The sequence below is a fragment of the Eretmochelys imbricata genome, chromosome 4 (genome assembly GCF_965152235.1).
Source record: "Eretmochelys imbricata isolate rEreImb1 chromosome 4, rEreImb1.hap1, whole genome shotgun sequence".
NCBI lineage: Eukaryota > Metazoa > Chordata > Testudines > Cheloniidae > Eretmochelys > Eretmochelys imbricata.
Window position 1 is genome coordinate 144514518 of NC_135575.1, and position 17743 is coordinate 144532260.

The 17743-nt window shown below is 57.5% G+C and overlaps 1 protein-coding gene across 1 annotated transcript; it reads left to right on the forward strand.

Annotated features, from left to right (window-relative positions):
* Positions 1 to 1018: 1018 nt before the first annotated feature.
* On the forward strand, positions 1019 to 11598 carry LOC144264360 (putative N-acetyltransferase camello). The gene is made up of 3 exons (XM_077816087.1): positions 1019 to 1063; positions 9927 to 10573; positions 11451 to 11598. The coding sequence occupies exons 2-3, from the start codon at positions 9933 to 9935 to the stop codon at positions 11572 to 11574; spliced, it is 765 nt and encodes a 254-aa protein (XP_077672213.1). The 5' UTR covers positions 1019 to 1063; positions 9927 to 9932; the 3' UTR covers positions 11575 to 11598.
* The last annotated feature ends 6145 nt before the right edge of the window (positions 11599 to 17743 follow it).

The window sequence follows — 17743 nt, forward strand, 5'->3', positions numbered from 1 at the left end:
AGATGTCAAGGATTATAACATTCATAAACCAGTCGGAGAACACTTCAATCTCTCTGGTCACGCAATCACAGACATGAAGGTCGCTATCTTAAAACAAAAAAACTTCAAATCCAGACTCCAGCGAGAAACTGCTGAATTGGAATTCATTTGCAAATTGGATACTATTAATTTAGGCTTAAATAGAGACTGGGAGTGGCTAAGTCATTATGCAAGGTAGCCTATTTCCTCTTGTTTTTTCCTACCCCCCCCCCCCCAGATGTTCTGGTTTAACTTGGATTTAAACTTGGAGAGTGGTCAGTTTGGATGAGCTATTACCAGCAGGAGAGTGAGTCTGTGTGTGTATGGGGGTGGGTTTTTGGAGGGGGGTGAGGGAGTGAGAGAACCTGGATTTGTGCAGGAAATGGCCTAACTTCATTATCATGCACATTGTGTAAAGAGTTGTCACTTTGGATGGGCTATCACCAGCAGGAGAGTGAATTTGTGTGGGGGGGTGGAGGGTGAGAAAACCTGGATTTGTGCTGGAAATGGCCTAACCTGACGATTACTTTAGATAAGCTATTACCAGCAGGACAGTGGGGTGGGAGGAGGTATTGGTTCATATTCTCTGTGTATATATAAAGTCTGCTGCAGTTTCCACGGTATGCATCTGATGAAGTGAGCTATAGCTCAGGAAAGCTCAATCTTTGGTGAGTAGGCCACGCCCCTGGTTTTTGGCCCCGCCCAGCTAGGGGCGGGGTTAGCCAGGGGATTATGCTCCACCCCCTGGGGATCAGAGCCCATCCCCCTTCCCCAGCGTGAGGCCATGTGACAGTAGGCCCCGCCCCTCCGCGTAAGGCCCCGCCCCTCCGCCCTGTGTCCTGACCCCTCGGGCAAGGCCACGCCCCCGCGCCTGCCGCCCCCTCCTTGCCCAGCGCCACGGTAGCCGCCTATTGGCTAGCGAGAGTATGTGGGCGTGTCCTCAGAAGGAGCGCGTCCAATGAACAACTGCTCCGGGCGGTGTCACGCGGGTGCTCTGGGTGTCCCCGGAAGTGGCGTTGCCGAGCGAAGGCGCGCGGGGCGGGCGGTGAGTGGGGCCGGGCCGAGGCGCGAGTGGAGGCGGGGGTTGGGGGGGCTGGAGGGAAGGGGGCGGGGTGGAGGGTTGTAGGAGGGGGCCGAGGCGTTGGGGGGTGCACGGGGGGGCGAGGTGCGGGGATTGGGGGTGCATGGGGGGCCGGGTGGAGGCGGGGGTGCCGAGGTGTGGGGAGAGGCGGGGTTTGGGGGTGCATGGGGGGGCCAGGTAGAAGCAGGGGGGGCCGAGGCGTGGGGGGGCCGGGTAGAAGCAGGGGGGGCCGAGGCGTGGGGGGAGGCGGGGATTGGGGGTGCGCGGGGGGCTGGAGGGAAGGGTGCGGGGTGGAGGGTTGTAGGAGAGGGCCGAGGCATGGGAGGGGCGAGGGTTGGGGGGTGCACAGGGGGGCTGAGGTGCGGGGATTGGGGGTGCATGGGGGGGCCGGGTGGAGGCGGGGGTGCCGAGGCGTGGGGAGAGGCGGGGATTGGGGGTGCATGGGGGGGCTGGGTAGAAGCAGGGGGGGCTGAGGCATGGGGGGGCCGGGTGGAGGGGTGCACGGGGGGGCTGAGGCGTGAGGAGAGGCGGGGTTTGGGGGTGCGCGGGGGGCTGGAGGGAAGGGTGCGGGGTGGAGGGTTGTAGGAGAGGGCCGAGGCATGGGAGGGGCGAGGGTTGGGGGGTGCACAGGGGGGCTGAGGTGCGGGGATTGGGGGTGCATGGGGGGGCCGGGTGGAGGCGGGGGTGCCGAGGCGTGGGGAGAGGCGGGGATTTGGGGTGCATGGGGGGGCTGGGTAGAAGCAGGGGGGGCTGAGGCATGGGGGGGCTGGGTGGAGGGGTGCATGGGGGGGCTGAGGTGTGGGGAGAGGCGGGGTTTGGGGGTGCGCGGGGGGCTGGAGGGGAGGGTTGCAGGGTGGAGGGTTGTAGGAGGGGGCTGAGGCACTGGGGGACGAGGGTTGGGGGTTGCACGGGGGGGCCGAGGTGCAAGGATTGGGGGTGCATGGGGGGGCTGGCTGGAGGGTTGCCGGGGAGGCGGGGGTTGGGGGTTGCATGGGGGGGCCGGGTGGAGGCGGGGATTGGGGGTGCATGGGGGGGGCTGGGTAGAAGCAGGGGGGGCTGAGGCATGGGGGGGCTGGGTGGAGGGGTGCATGGGGGGGCTGAGATGTGGGGAGAGGTGGGGTTTGGGGGTGCGCGGGGGGCTGGAGGGGAGGGTTGCAGGGTGGAGGGTTGTAGGAGGGGGCTGAGGCACTGGGGGACGAGGGTTGGGGGTTGCACGGGGGGGCCGAGGTGCAAGGATTGGGGGTGCATGGGGGGGCTGGCTGGAGGGTTGCCGGGGAGGCGGGGGTTGGGGGTTGCATGGGGGGGCCGGGTGGAGGTGGGGGGTGCCGAGGCACGGGGCGGCTGGGTGGAGGGGTGCATGGGGGGCGAGGCGTGGGGGGAGGTAGGGGTTGGGGGTGTGCGGTGGGGGCTGGAGGGAAGGGTTGTAGGGGGGGCCGAGGCACGGGGGGGCTGTGTGGAGGGGTGCAAGGGGGGGCCAAGGTGTGGGGGGAGGCGGGGTGCACAGGGAGGTTCGGGGGGCTGAGGTGCGGGGGGTGCATGTAGGGGGGGCTGGGACCTGGGGGCTCCGGGGCCGGAACTGAGGCTTCCAAACCCACTTGGGGAGAAGAGAAACATCCGCCCCCCTGCCCCGAATCCCCTCGGTCTGGAGCCGCAGTCAGCACCCCCCCAGTCACAGGGGCACCCCTGGGGCACATTGCCCGTAGCGCCGCCTGCCCTGCCCACCTCCCCCTGCGCACCCCCCTTCGTGGGCGAGCGGTGCCTGGCAGCGACTGCCCCCTTGGTGCAGCGGGTGCCCTTCAGCCAGTGGCTCACCCCAGCTGGGGTCCTGATCCCAGGACGCTGCAGGCTCCTGTAATGTCCTGTCCTGGGGCTTGAGGTGTCCCGCAGCTCCAGGGGCTTGGCAGGGCCTGCGGGTGCCCAGGTTCCCGTCACGGGGTGTGACCATACCACCTTGCTAGGGCGCTGCCAACAGCCAGCCCTGACCCACGCTGGGACCCCGCGTGGAGCCGCCTGTCAGTGTGGGGGCGACTCTCCCCACAGCCGCAAAGGCAGCAGAGTTGCAGATGGTGGCGATGTTGCACGTGTGCGCTCTGAGCCACCGGGGACGGCATTGCCAACTCTGGGGGTGCGTGTTCCCTGCGCTCCTGCCCCTCGGCAGTAGAGCGGGCGACAGCCCAGCAGCTAATCGCTCCGGGGCTAAATTCATTCTCTCTTCTGTAGCGCACACAAGCATGCCAGGCGCTGCACAGAAAACGGGCAACGGTTCCTGGGCTGAAGAGCGGCCCAGCTGAGGCGCTGAGCCAGGGCTGGGGTCAGCTTTGCAGACCTTTGTGGGTCTGACTGAGGTCACTGGACCTCTGCATCGGTTCATGGGTCTGATTGGGGCCTAAATGCTGTGGGATCCTTCCCTTTCAATTGTAACCGCTTCCTTAATATTGCATTAGCAAGGGGGCTGCTTATTTGCATTTAACTGCTTTTTTTTAACAAGGTGGGGAAAGAGAGCAATTAACTGATCCCCATTAGAATAAGATGCTCACTGAGGTGAGTAAATGAAGTTTCAGGGCAGGTGGGATTGGCACATGGGTGCTGAGCACCCTGGAGATCTTCTGGTCAATTAAATGTGCCGCCCAGGGTGCAGCTCCATACAGCTTCTCCCGAGCATGTGGAGATTATTTTGAATCTCCTGTATTTTTGAATCTCAGCCGATTTTTCCCAGCCTGAGTTGTGGCTGTACTCCAGAATGAACCCCTGTTATGTGCCAAGTGTCAGAGTCCAGCTCTTGCTTATCTGGGTGGAAAATCACTGTCGGCTTTGTACAGTGTGAGGGAAGGAATGTGTGTTCAGCGGGAGCAGCGCTGCTGAAACTTTCCAACACTCCCCCTCTTGGCTGAGCTCGGGCATGGAGACCCCGAGGAAGTCAGTCACGTGTGAGTGAAATCCAGAGGTACGGGGTTTCCTACTTGGGGAGGTCTTGCAACCTTAACTGTGATACTTGCAAACTCCCATCGTAAGGACAGGTTTCAGAGTAACAGCCGTGTTAGTCTGTATTCGCAAAAAGAACAGGAGGACTTGTGGCACCTTAGAGACTAACCAGTTTATTTGAGCATAAGCTTCCGTGAGCTACAGCTCACTTCATCAGATGCATACTGTGGAAAGCATAGAAGATCTTTTATACACACAAAGCATGAAAAAATTGGTGTTTACCACTACAAAAGGTTTTCTCTCCCCCACCCCACTCTCCTGTTGGTAATAGCTTATCTACAGTGATCACTCTCCTTACAATGTGTATGATAATCAAGTTGGGCCATTTCCAGCACAAATCCAGGTTCTTCCCCCCCCCTACACAAACCCACTCTCCTGTTGGTAATAGCTTATCTCCACAGAGACCTCCCTACCAACACTACAAAAAGAAGGATTCTAGGTGGACTCCTCCCGAAGGTCAAAACAACAGACTGGACTTCTACATAGAGTGCTTCCGCCGACGTGCATGGGCTGAAATTGTGGAAAAGCAGCATCACTTGCCCCACAGTCTCAGCCGTGCAGAACACAATGCCATCCACAGCCTCAGAAACAACTCTGACATCATAATCTAAAAGGCTGACAAAGGAAGTGCTGTTGTCATCATGAATAGGTCGGAATATGAACAAGAGGCTGCTCGGCAGCTCTCCAACACCACTTTCTACAAGCCATTACCCTCTGATCCCACTGAGAGTTACCAAAAGAAACTACAGCATTTGCTCAAGAAACTCCCTGAAAAAGCACAAGATCAAATCCGCACAGACACACCCCTGGAACCCCGACCTGGGATATTCTATCTGCTACCCAAGATCCATAAACCTGGAAATCCTGGACGCCCTATCATCTCAGGCATTGGCACCCTGACAGCAGGATTTTCTGGCTATGTATACTCCCTCCTCAGGCCCTATGCTACCAGCACTCCCAGCTACCTTCGAGACACCACTGACTTCCTGAGGAAACTTCAATCCATCGGTGATCTTCCTGATAACACCATCCTGGCCACTATGGATGTAGAAGCCCTCTACACGAGCATTCCACACAAAGATGGACTACAAGCCGTCAGGAACACTATCCCCAGTAATGTCACGGCAAACCTGGAGGCTGAACTTTGTGACTTTGTCCTCACCCATAACTATTTCACATTTGGGGACAATGTACACCTTCAAATCAGCGGCACTGCTATGGGTACCCGCATGGCCCTACAGTATGCCAACATTTTTATGGCTGACTTAGAACAATGCTTCCTCGGCTCTTGTCCCCTAATGTCCCTACTCTACTTGCGCTATATTGATGACATCTTCATCATCTGGACCCATGGAAAAGAAGCCCTTGAGGAATTCCACCATGATTTCAACAATTTCCATCCCACCATCAACCTCAGCCTGGTCCAGTCCACACAAGAGATCCACTTCCTGGACACTACAGTGCTAATGAACGGTGGTCACACAAACATCACTCTATACCGGAAACCTACTGACCGCTATTCCTACCTACATGCCTCCAGCTTTCACCCTGACCACACCACACGATCCATCGTCTACAGCCAAGCTCTGCGATACAACCGCATTTGCTCCAACCCCTCAGACAGAGACAAACGCCTACAAGATCTCTATCAAGCATTCTTACAACTACAATACCCACCTGCTGAAGTGAATTGTAACCGCTTCCTTAATATTGCATTAGCAAGGGGGCTGCTTATTTGCATTTAGCTGCTTTTTTTTAACAAGGTGGGGAAAGAGAGCAATTAACTGATCCCCATTAGAATAAGATGCTCACTGAGGTGAGTAAATGAAGTTTCAGGGCAGGCGGGATTGACAGAGCCAGAAGAGTACCCAGAAGTCACCTACTACAGGACAGGCCCAACAAAGAAAACAACAGAACGCCACTAGCAGTCACCTTCAGCCCCCAACTAAAACCCCTCCAGCTCGTTATTAAGGATCTACAACCTATCCTGAAGGACGACCCAACACTCACAAATCTTGGGAGACCGGCCAGTCCTCGCTTACAGACAGCCCCCCAACCTGAAGCAAATACTCACCAGCAACCACATACCACACAACAGAACGACTAACCCAGGAACCTATCCTTGCAGCAAAGCCCGTTGCCAACTGTGTCCACATATCTATTCCCAGGGGACACCATCACAGGGCCTAATCACATCAGCCACACTATCAGAGGCTCTTTCACCTGCACATCCACCAATGTGATCTATGCCATCATGTGCCAGCAATGCCCCTCTGCCATGCACATTGGTCAAACTGGACAGTCTCTACGTAAAAGAGTAAATGGACACAAATCAGATGTCAAGAATTATAACATTCATAAACCAGTCGGAGAACACTTCAATCTCTCTGGTCACGCGATTACAGACATGAAAGTTGCAATATCACAATAAAAAACTTCAAATCCAGACTCCAGTGAGAAACTGCTGATTTGGAATTCATTTGCAAATTGGATACAATTAACTTAGGCTTGAATAGAGCCTGGGAGTGGCTAAGTCATTATGCAAGGTAACCTATTTCCCCTTGTCCCCGTCCCCCCACCACCACCACCACGTTCTTGTTAAACCCTGGATCTGTGCTGGAAATGGCCCACCTTGATTATCATACACATTGTAAGGAGAGTGATCACTTTAGATAAGCTATTACCAGCAGAAGAGTGGGGTGGGGGGAGAGATTGTAGTAAACACCCATTTTTTTATGCTTTGTGTGTATAAAAGATCTTCTATGCTTTCCACGGTATGCATCTGATGAAGTGAGCTGTAGCTCACGGAAGCTTATGATCAAATAAATTGGTTAGTCTCTAAGGTGCCCCAAGTCCTCCTTTTCTTTTTCCCATCATAAGAATGCAGGTTTGAGCCTGGCTTATGTTCTGTTTTTAGGCATTAATAGAGCACTGGTCGCTGCCCCACCTAGGCCCCTGCAGTGGGGATGGAGCTCTAGCTGATCAGGTGGGGGTTTGTTTTGCTGTGATGGGAGGGAAGGAGCCTTCTGGAATCTCTCCCTTCCCTTCTCCCCTTCCCAGGCTTTGTTCTCTGGCTCTGTGTTGTGGCTGTACTCTCCTCTCTCCCAAGGTGACCCAACCTGCTCTGTCCTGAGCCTCTCCCAGAGGGCAGCTGTCACTCGAACCATGGGAGCTGCTAATATAAACCTCATTGCACCTGCAGCACATTCAGCCCTGGGGCAAACCTAGAGAGCAAAGGATGACCTCAGGTCCTAGAGACTGTGGATCCCCATTGGGATCACACTGTCTGTAGCCCACGTGGGTGTTCTGGAGTAGGAAGCTTTAGTCCAGGGGTAGTCAATAGGCAGATCGCTCATTGGCTTATCTTCCCCCCCCCCCCGGCCCTCGAGATCACTGTCCCCCACTCTTTCTGGGGGCAGAGTGAGAGTTTGTGTCTTGTCACTTTCAGGGAATTTCTTTCTGTATCAGGGTCATGCTGTGTCTGTTTGTGTCCCAGCCCCATGTGAGAGGGGAGGAACTGTAGCTCCAATCCATTGCCTTTCCCAGCTCAGATACCAGTCAGGGGCATAACAGGTAAAACTAAAAGCTATTCCGTTACTGGTAGCACAGAAACCTGCCCTCAGTGAGAGCTTCATCTTGCACCAGTCACGTCCATGGGAGTTTTTCCATTGACTTTGAAGGGAGACGGATCAGAGTAGGGTGCTGTGAAACGTTCTGTTTTGACAGGACTGTGACCACATCTGAATAAATGGTGGCAGATCAGATTTGATGCAGTTAGCTTAGATGATTTGGATCTTGTGCCTGGAGTTGGGATGAGCCTGGGATTTAATAGATATGTAGCAGATAAAATAATGTCCTAAAGGAAAATAAAATAGAAATATAATAAATAACAGGGAACAATAAAGGAAAACATTTGAACTAGTAGAAAGTTTTTTGAGCAAAGGTTTTTAATTGAAAAGTGGGCTTCTCTGGAAAGTGAAAAAAGTGAAAGTTGATTTTTTTTCAACTTTGCGATTTTTTTTCAAAATGTTATAAACATTAATAATGGGGTTATGAAAAATGTTTGTTTGAGAACCCCAGTTTTCATTACATGAAAATATTAATGTGCTGTGTTTTGATTTTAAAACAATCACAAAATTAGCAAGAAATTGTTCGATTTCAGAGCTGGTAAAGTGGAGACAACTTCTGTTTTTTTTCACCAGTTTTGTTTTTAAATTGTCAACCAACTCTTGATCAAATAAAGTAGCAAAAAACCCAAATAAAATAATAATGTGGAAATAATATAATAAAATTACAATAAAAAGAATAATGGAGTATAATCGTGATACAATAATATCACGCAAAGTATATTAAATAAAGGCCTGATCCTGAATATGCTTTTTGCCTTGGGCCCCAATCCTGCAAAGACTTCTGCACATGCTTAACTTTACTGTCATGAAATCAAGGGGACTTCGTGGTCGTAAAGTTGAGCACAAAAATGTTTGTAAAATTGGGTGCTAATTTAATAATGTTGGCCGTAATCCTGCAAAGATGAAAGCATATGCTTTGTTTATACGCTCTGAATAGTCCCATTGCTTCAGGGAAGCTACCCCCAGTGTGTAAAGTTGATCACACGTGTGCATCTTAGCAGCATGAGGGCTGTTGTCTATCCTAGCTCCCCTTCCTTCAGAATTACCTAGCTTCACCGTTCTCTCAACTGCATTTCTCCCCACGCCCCTTCTTCAGCCCTTTGAAGCCTTGTCCTGTGACGGTAGCAGAGGAGCACAGCAGTTGGTAGTTGCGATCAGGAGTGTCAATGTCATCAAGAACTGACCATATCCCACCGTGTACAGCACCCTACCAGGTTGAATGTATTCCCTCCAGATTGACCAGACAAAATCCCTCACCGTACAGTACTTTGACCCCGACGGGTTGGGTTTTATTTTTCATGTAATGCTCTAAAACTCAAGCCATAGCCCCGGGCTGTATTACACAGCCCTGAATGTGTTTGTTGAACAGGGGCGCTCGCAGTGTGGAACGGGTTTCTCTGGAGTCTGGACCTTGCCTAGACCATGACCAAGAAATGTGGGCAATGACACGCATGAATTGCCGACCCCTGCTGTAGTGTGTGCGAACGTCGGCAGGGACGGGGGCTGCTGGGGGGGCTGAAAAGGAGGCTGCGGACTGGGGTGGAGCCGAGCCGGTGTCCTGTGTCCCTGTCTCTGCTCCCTTGCTGTCTTCTGCCACTGTCTCTTTCTCTTTGGCCCGTTCACCTCAACTCTGCCTCAGCTTCCCCATCTGTGAGGCGGAGCGATCGTTCCCTGCCTCTGAGGCTGTGGGGCACTTGGGCACTGTGCTGATGGGTGTCAGAGGGAAGCCTGGAAGTAGGTAGTGCAGTGATATGGCACCGGACTGGGAATCGCCCCCAGGGATCTCGTCCTGCTCCTGACTCTGACCTGCAGTGTGACCTTGAATGAGTCACTTCCCAGCCTTGGGTCTCTTTCCCTCCTGCCCTGAGTCTGTTTAGACTGTCTGCACTTTGGGACTCTCGTAATGTAGGTCCATACACAGCGTTTAGCAGTGTGAGGCCCTGATGATCTCAGATGGGGCTCTAGGAGCTACCAGGATGCTACCAATAAATAGTTACACCCACTAATGCTCGCAGCCCCTCTGAGGGAGAGGGGAGTACACGAACCTTTCTTCTAGATGGGGAAACTGAGGCACGAGAGAGTGGAAATGACTTGCCTGAGGCCAGAGAGGGAGCTCATGGCCTGCAGACCTGTGCTCTTTGCTCTGCTACGGCTCTGCTGACCCATGGCCTGTTGCTCTCTGCCTTGTGCTGAGCTTCTCTCCCCTCTCTCTCCAGGGCGCCATGGTGGACTATCGGATCCGCGAGTACAGAGACGAGGACTACGAGGCGGTGCGCGAGATGTTTGCCACTGGGATGAGCGAGTATGTCCCTGCCCTGTGTGTGCATGTGCTAAAGCAGCCCTGGGTGATCCTGGTACTGGCCTGCACCTTCTGTGTCCTGCTCACCAGCTCCAAGTCCCTCCTGCTGCCCATCCTGGCCGTCACACTGCTACTGGCTATGGGGCGGCAGCTGCTCGGCTACTTCTGGACCATGTATATCGAGCACTGCTTAAAGGAGGACCTGCTAGACATCAGGACGACCTACATGGGTAGCAAGGGCTCCTGCTTCTGGGTGGCAGAAGCGGATGAGTGTGTGGTGGGCACCGTGGCTGCCAGGCCATCTGACCATCAGAAGGGGGAGCTGATGCTGAAGCGGATGTCGGTGCGGAAGGACTACCGGGGGCTGGGCATCGCCAAAGCACTGTGCCAGGCGGTGATCTGCTTCGCCCAACAGCGGGGCTGCAGCGCTGTGGTGCTGAACACCCTGATGGTGCAGGACGAGGCCCGCCTGATGTACGAGCGCGTGGGCTTTGAGAAGTACCGTGACGATGTGCTGCCAACCGTCTACGGGAGACTGGCCAACGTCACCATCTCCAAGTACAGGTACGGCGTCCCCCAGAGGAGCTGACGTGGTAGCAGACTCCGTGCTGCTGCCGAGGGCTGGAACCAGTATCTCCTCCTCTTCCCTTGCCCCGGAGCACACAGGGCGCAGAGGGTGAGATGCAGCTGGCTGGTCACCTTGCGAAGCGCTGGCCTGAACGAAGTGGTGTCTCGCTCTTACTGTCCTATGCTCCCGATGTCTGATTGCTCTGTGCAGTGGGGAAGAGCCAACCGGATCCGCTTTGGGCCTGTTGCTGGCCGCCTTCTTGAGGCTCAGACGGTGTGTTTTCCAGGGAGCTGGCCTGACGGACCCCACTGACATTGTCCCGCTGCCCCCAGCCTTGTCTGCATCAAGGGCTGGGAGCTGGGCGGCTGGAGCTGGGCCAGGTGCATTTGAGGCCTTTTCAGTATATTGCCTTGATGCAGCAGCTCAGACGGTTCCTCAGGTTGAGCACGGTGGTCTCTTGTAGTCTGCGTGCACAGGAAACTCAGCGGGGAGGTTTCCATGCCCATCACAGGGATGGGATGAGACTGGGGGGTGGGTCGTGGTGAGATGCTGGTAAATCACTGGTTCAAACCCGGGTCACATGGGTGAATTCAATGCCATTCCCACGTGCGTTGCATTCTTTCAGTGGCCTTTGAAGAGAGTGAGTGGTCTCAGGGTGGCGGTGGGATGTCTGGCCCCATTACACCTGGATCCAACTAGATGGGGTGTCGTTGTCAGCGTCAGAAGCGCTAGACTGAGTGGACCGTGGGGACTGAAGTCCCCTCCTGTTTGGAGGAACCTCTTTGTAAGCAAAACCTATCTCCATCCCTGTCCATCCAGCCCTTCTTCCCAGCATCTAGAAATCTGAACAGGCCTTTGTGTCGTTCTCCCCAGCAGGCTGCCTGCGGGCTGGTGTCCCTCCGTCCGTCGCTCAGCTGAGCGTGCTGCTCTGGGAGCCCCAGCTCTGGGCCAGCGCTGCGTTGCTTTGCTGTTGGTGTTGTGGAACTTTGGTGAATAAAGAAATTGCTAGATCGCTTTCTGATGCAAGCGTCTTTCTTCTGCGCCCTGGTACCAGTGCCTTCTCCGCCTTGGGTAAAGCGTACGAAGAGCCCAGAGAGTGGACACGTCTTGTATCGGGTTGTTTGTGCGAGGTGTAACGCCACAATGAGTGGCAACAGGGTGAATAGCACATCCCCTTCTTGTAGGACATAAACAAGAGAACAGCCACTGTTGTGGAAAGGCAACACAATTATATCTGCTTGGGAAAGTATTTCCTCTCAGTGTGCTGTTAGCCTGTGGAACTCATTGCCACTAGATACATGCAGCTGGTCAGACTGAATGGTCAGAACGCTCCCTTCTGGCCTTAGAGTCTCCCTAGGAAGCTCCGAATATCATTGAGGCCACAGGCTCATCAGGGATCAAAAAGGGATTGGCCCCTTAGGGATAAGGAGAACAGCCAGTGTGAAATTATATATCACTAGCTGCTGGGACTGAGGGAAACTTCCCCATTACTGCTACAGCAGGAAACCCCAGATGCAGCGGGTTTGGAGTTGCCTGAGATGCAACTTGTGCATGTTTCACGCAGCCCCAAAGTCCCCTCCCCACAACCAGCTATGGGCACAGTCAATCCTACTGGTCCTGCCAGGCTTTCAGCCCCTGGTGCAAGACTCTCCCGCAACTCATGTGACCCATGTGCTGGGAATTTCTCTGTCTAACTCTTCTGTTTTTTTTTCCCCCCGATCTTTCCCTCTTCTCTGGCACTGGTGTTTTCTGCCCTTGTGTTACCCAGGGGGGCAGACATTTCTCCTGTCCCTCCCAAGAGGAGCGTACCTAGCTCTGTAGTGCAGAGCTGTCCTTCATCATTCCTGCTGCCCCTCTCCTCCTGTCACCCTCTGTCTTTATTTTCGAGGTGAAGGTTGCTTGACTTTACAAGTTTCAGAGTAAGATCCCAGATTGCCACCCTGCAGAGGAATGTCTGCTCCAACCAGCTCTCTGGAGACGGCAGCCTCTGCTCGACAGAAGCAGTGAGCTAGATTTCAATAGCCAGTGGGGCAGGAAGCAGGAGAGTTACGCCAGCCCTGCAAATCTGGGCATGAGACGCTAAGGTGCAGCTCGGTTGCTTGAGTAGAGCACTAGCGTTTTCGCACAGCTGGGTGGCTACGTCCTTGGGTGCGATGATACAAATGCCAAAGGGAACCGATCCGGCTAGCTCATGGCGGCGTGTGGGATTGCAGTCGCAACTTGCTCCTCACAGAGCTGCCTCTTTCTGATACCAGGGTGAAGTTAAGGGGCAGAGCTCTCACCTCTGGCCGGGGGAAGTATCCGCTCCCTGCGCCTGCTAGGGACTGCGCTCTAGCACCCGAGCTGGGAGTTGGACTTGGAAATTGAGCGTGTCCGTTCTAGCCCAGTGCAAATGCTTAGCCCCTGCAGGGTGAGCCGCTGCCCTCCGGCAGCCTCACTCCACAGGAGGGACGTGGGGCAGGGTCTCTGCACAGCCACGCTCCCTCTTCTTGCTGTGCACAGACTTGCTGCCAAGCTGCCCTCACGTTGCCAGGACGGCTGGAGGAACTGCGGGTTGTGCCTTGCCCTGCTGTCGCGCTCACAAGCAAACAGGTTTGCAGAGAGGGAGCAAGGTTTGCCCGGCTGTTCCACCTTGTGGCCACACGGGTCCCTTTTGGGGTGGGGGAGCAGCCATCCTCTTGGCACAGTGCCCGGGCCCCCCTAGGTATTGTGTGTCGGCCTTCGGGCTGGCAGGAAGCAGCCAGCACCAGGGGCTCTGTTTGTTCCCCCTTTCCCTGAGCAGCAGCCTGTCCCACCCACGGGCACAGAGGGCAATGTGCCTGGGTGGGCTGGACGGCAGCATGGGACTGCTGTGGGGGGTGGGGTTCCTATCCAGTGTCCCCCGCAGGGCAGTTCTTCAAGGTCCAGCTCAGCCCCCTCGGCTCTGGTCCCTGGCACCAGCAGCAGAAAAGCCACCTGCAGGATTTTCTCCCCACTCCAGCCGCTGGCGGGGGTCATGAGACGACAAAAACATTGCGCAAGTGGCCAATTTTCACTCAGCCAAACTGACCTCTGTGGGCTATGACTGTCAGTGGGGCTGGAGCCAGCCGGATGGCCTGTGGTCTGCCTGCAGGGGGAGGGAGGTGGCCACATCCCACTGATGGTAATGGACTGAAACCTGGCCCCTGGCAACATGGCTGCCAGCCTGTGGTTCGGGGCTGGGCAGGGCACATGACTGGCACTGTGAGGAGCAGTGGAGAATGGGGGGAAAAGGGCTGGGGCCAGTGCCCTACTCCCACATGTCCCGTCCACATCCCCCATCGAGGGGTCGCACGGGCCCAGCCCACTTCCCCCAGGGCCCCCCATGCCTGAGGACACTGCTCAGATCCAGAGCCTCCTCTCCCAGGTGAGCCATTTCCCCCGGGGCCCAGGCTCTGCGGAGACCAAGCCAAGGGCCCCCCCGAGGGAAAGGCGGGCGAGGCTGGGGAGCAGGGGGTGACAAAACCCAGGACTCAATGTCCCGGGAAGATGTGCAGATTTCCCTGGCCAGCAACTTCCAAAGAGGACCAATTGTGGGAAAACCAGGGCAGGGGGTGTGAGCAGCCGGGGATGAGGGTGCAGGAGGAAGTGGGGGGCGGGGGGGAGCAGATGTGGGGGGGCAGGAGGGAGGCTGAGGGAGAACAGAGGACAGTGTTGGGTAGAGGAAGACAGGATTGGCTGGATGCTTCCCCAGCCGGGGGGCCGCAGGGGGGGAGGGGAGCGCCCTGCCCCAGCCGGGGGGGCCCGTGTTGCAGCACTGCCAGCTCTCCCAAATGGCTGTGGGCGTGGTGGAGGTCCTGGTTTTTCAGGGCAGGCCGAGCCACATGCCGCAGCCTCGGGGCTGGGGAACGGCCCTGCCCTGCCCTGCCCTGCCCGCCTGTGCGGCCCCAGAGCAGTGAGGGGCCAGGCGCAGTGGAGGGGGAATTGGGGGAAAAGCCGCTGGGAGTCCAGACCCATCAAGGCTTCCTTCCTCCTGCTGCCTTGGGCCTTCTCCGCTCTGTGGGACCCGGTCGGGGGGCAGTGAGCCTGGGCAGGGGGAGCGGATGCCGGCTGATACCAGGCCGTGGGTGGCAGTTCCCCCACGCTGGGGATGGGACCTGGCGTCTCTCCGAGAGTCGTGCAGCGCCGGGTGCGTGCGAGGGTCCCTGCTCAGCCGCCCGTCTTCAGCCGTGCGGCATCGCAGAGTTAAACACGAGCTGAAACCCTGCCTGGATGCTGACGCAGCCCCACCGCTCCTGCGGCCCGGGGATCTGCCTCGGGCCTCTGGGTCTCCTGACGCCGGCAATCAGCAGCCTGGGCCCGTCCAGAGCCTGCATTCGGGGGCGGCTTTGTGCCGTACGCGGGGGCTTCCGGCCGGGGGAGCCCTCTGGTTCCTGGCACTCCCAGGCGTCTCCAAGCCAGCAGTGCCGGGTTTCTAAGGGCTCTAGTGGCTCCATGGAGCCGGGCCCAGGCCTGCTCCGCTTGCCCTGCACCCCAAGACGCCGCTGGCTCCCCCCACCCACCGCTTGCTCCTCTCGGCCTGCCCGCCAGCTCCTCTCCACCCCCTGGCCCCAACCCCTGCTCCTCAGCCCCCTGGCCGTACCCCAGGGCACCCCCGGAGCTGAGCTGCCTGGCACTGGTGCAGAAGCCTGGCCAGTCTCAGCCAGGGGTGTGTGTGGGGGCCTTGGCTGGGCCCCTCCAGGCAAGTGCGTCTTGAGGGACCCCGGGTGGGGCAGGTCCTGGCCTGGCTGATCACACCAGTCCTGAGGGGCCGGAGCGATTCCCAGCCCCGGGACCAGCCCTGGCTACGCTGCCGGCTCAGCCCGGCAGACACAGTCGCCTCCCAGCAGGGCCGGCGAGTGCGGCCAGGAGGCAGGGCGTGGGGGAGTGGGTCCCTTGGGGGTCTGGGCGGGTGCTGGGCTGTGAGGGGGCGGGGAGGGTCTGTGTGTGTCGGGGCACTAGGGAGTGGGGGTTCTGTGGGGGGTGCTGGGCTGTGAGGGGGCAGGGAGGATCTGTGTGTGTCGGGGCACTTGGGAGTGGGGGGTCTGGGCGGGTGCTGGGCTGTGAGGGGGCGGGGAGGGTCTGTGTCTGTGGGGGCACTAGGGAGTGGGGGTTCTGTGGGGGGTGCCGGGCTGTGAGGGGGCGGGGAGGGTCTGTGTCTGTTGGGGCATTAGGGAGTGGGGGGTCTGGGCGGGTGCTGGGCTGTGAGGGGGTGGGGAGGGTCTGTGTGTGTCAGGGCTCTAGGGAGTGGGGGGTCTGGGTGGATACTGGGCTGTGAGGGGGCGGGGGGGGTCTGTGTGTGTCGGGGCTCTAGGGAGTGGGGAGTCTGGGCGGATGCTGGGCTGTGAGGGGGCGGGGAGGGTCTGTGTGTGTCGGGGCACTAGGGAGTGGGGGGTCTGTGGGGGGTGCTGGGTTGTGAGGGGGCGGGAGGGTCTGTGTCTGTGGGGGCACTAGGGAGTGGGGGTTCTGTGGGGGGTGCTGGGCTGTGAGGGAGCGGGGAGGATCTGTGTGTGTCGGGGCTCTAGGGCGTGGGGGGTCTGGGCAGGTGCTGGGCTGTGAGGGGGCGGGGAGGGTCTGTGTGTGTGGGGGGTCTGGGCGGGTCCTGGGCTGTGAGGAGGTGAGGAGGGTCTGTGTGTGTCGGGGCTCTAGGGAGTGGGGGGTCTGGGCGGGTGCTGGGCTGTGAGGGGGTGGGGAGGGTCTGTGGGGGGGGTCTGGGCGGGTCCTGGGCTGTGAGGGGGCGGGGAGGGTCTGTGTGTGTCGGGGCACTAAGGAATGGAGGTTCTGTGGGGGGTGCTGGGCTGTTGTGGTGGGGCTGTGGGCAGGGATGGTTTTGTGCAGGGTGCTGTGCATCTGTGGGTGGGTCTGGGCAGGTGCTGGGCATAGTGGGTCAGGGGGGCTCTGGCCGTAGGGAGTCGGGAGGTGTTGGACGGTGGGGGGGGGAGGACTGCATCTGGCAATTGCTGGTTTGTAAATAGTGCCCTCGCACTGGGCAGAGCAGGGCCGCCCCTGCCATGCCCCTTTGCCTCTGGCTGCCCCTTGCTCTGGGGACTGACCTCCCCGCGCCTGGCTCCATGGGGGCCCACAAACATGTTTGCCGCCAGGCCCACAAGGTTCATCCGGCCCTGCAAGCCAGATTTTGTCCTGGATCGTTCCCTGCAAGCGTGACCCTGCTCTGGGCAGGGGAGACCAGCCGGCATGTGGAACGCTGGGCCCCCAGGGCCCTGTGTGCCCTCGCATGCCGGGCCGGAGAGCTGCACCCTTCTGAGCAATGTAGACGGACACGTTGTCTGGGCTGGGGGTTAGCAGCTGGCGGCCGGGGAGCTGCCTCACTTCATGCCCCAGCTGAGCTGCTCGGGTGCAATCGAGGTTTTCTCTGCCCACACGTCGGGGGTTCACCCGTGCAGCTACGCTGGCGAGCGGCTACCACTGAAGAACGGACCAGGCTGAGTTCTGTGGTGAGAATGAAGCTGCTCTGTTCCGGTGACCACATTTCCCAAAAGGAAAACGGGTCACCCCCAGCCGCTCGCCCACGCCCCTCCCCTCCTCGCGGGAACCCTGCCTCCCCCCTGCACAGGTCACCCTAGCTCTGTTCCTCTGTTACATCTCTCTGACGGCCTGTGACCAGCACCCACCTTAGGGCTCATCTCCCCGTCCGGTCACTCTTGAGGCTTGCCAAAGTATCCTGCCCTACTCACCCCGTGATGCCCTGCAGCTGGGCTGATTTGGGATTGTTTTCTGTTGGAGCCGTGGGGAGACAATGCTCACCCATGGCCTCTTTGCTCCTTCCTTTCCCTGGGTGGGGGTTGCTTTGTTTGGTGTTGGGAGCTTTGCTTGTATCATTTCCTGTGAAAGACACTTTCCCAAGAGCTGGGGCTCTGTGCTTGAGAGGAAGGGTGAGAAAAAGTTTTATTGTGGATGTAAATCAAGCAGGGTTAGATTAACCCTTGTTTCACCAGCATGGGCAGTTATTCCAGACAGTCCATGTCCCATCAAAGCTGGGCACGCTCTGAGAGGCCACCAGCATGCAGGGTAAACCTACAGTTACAGAACTAAAGTCTGGTTACAGAAATCTATATATCTGTGTTGTAAAGAAAGGCCCTGACTAGCAAGTAGAAGGAAGGCCTTGAAAATAAGAAGTGCTGAGGCCTGAAGGAATGAAGTAGGGAGGA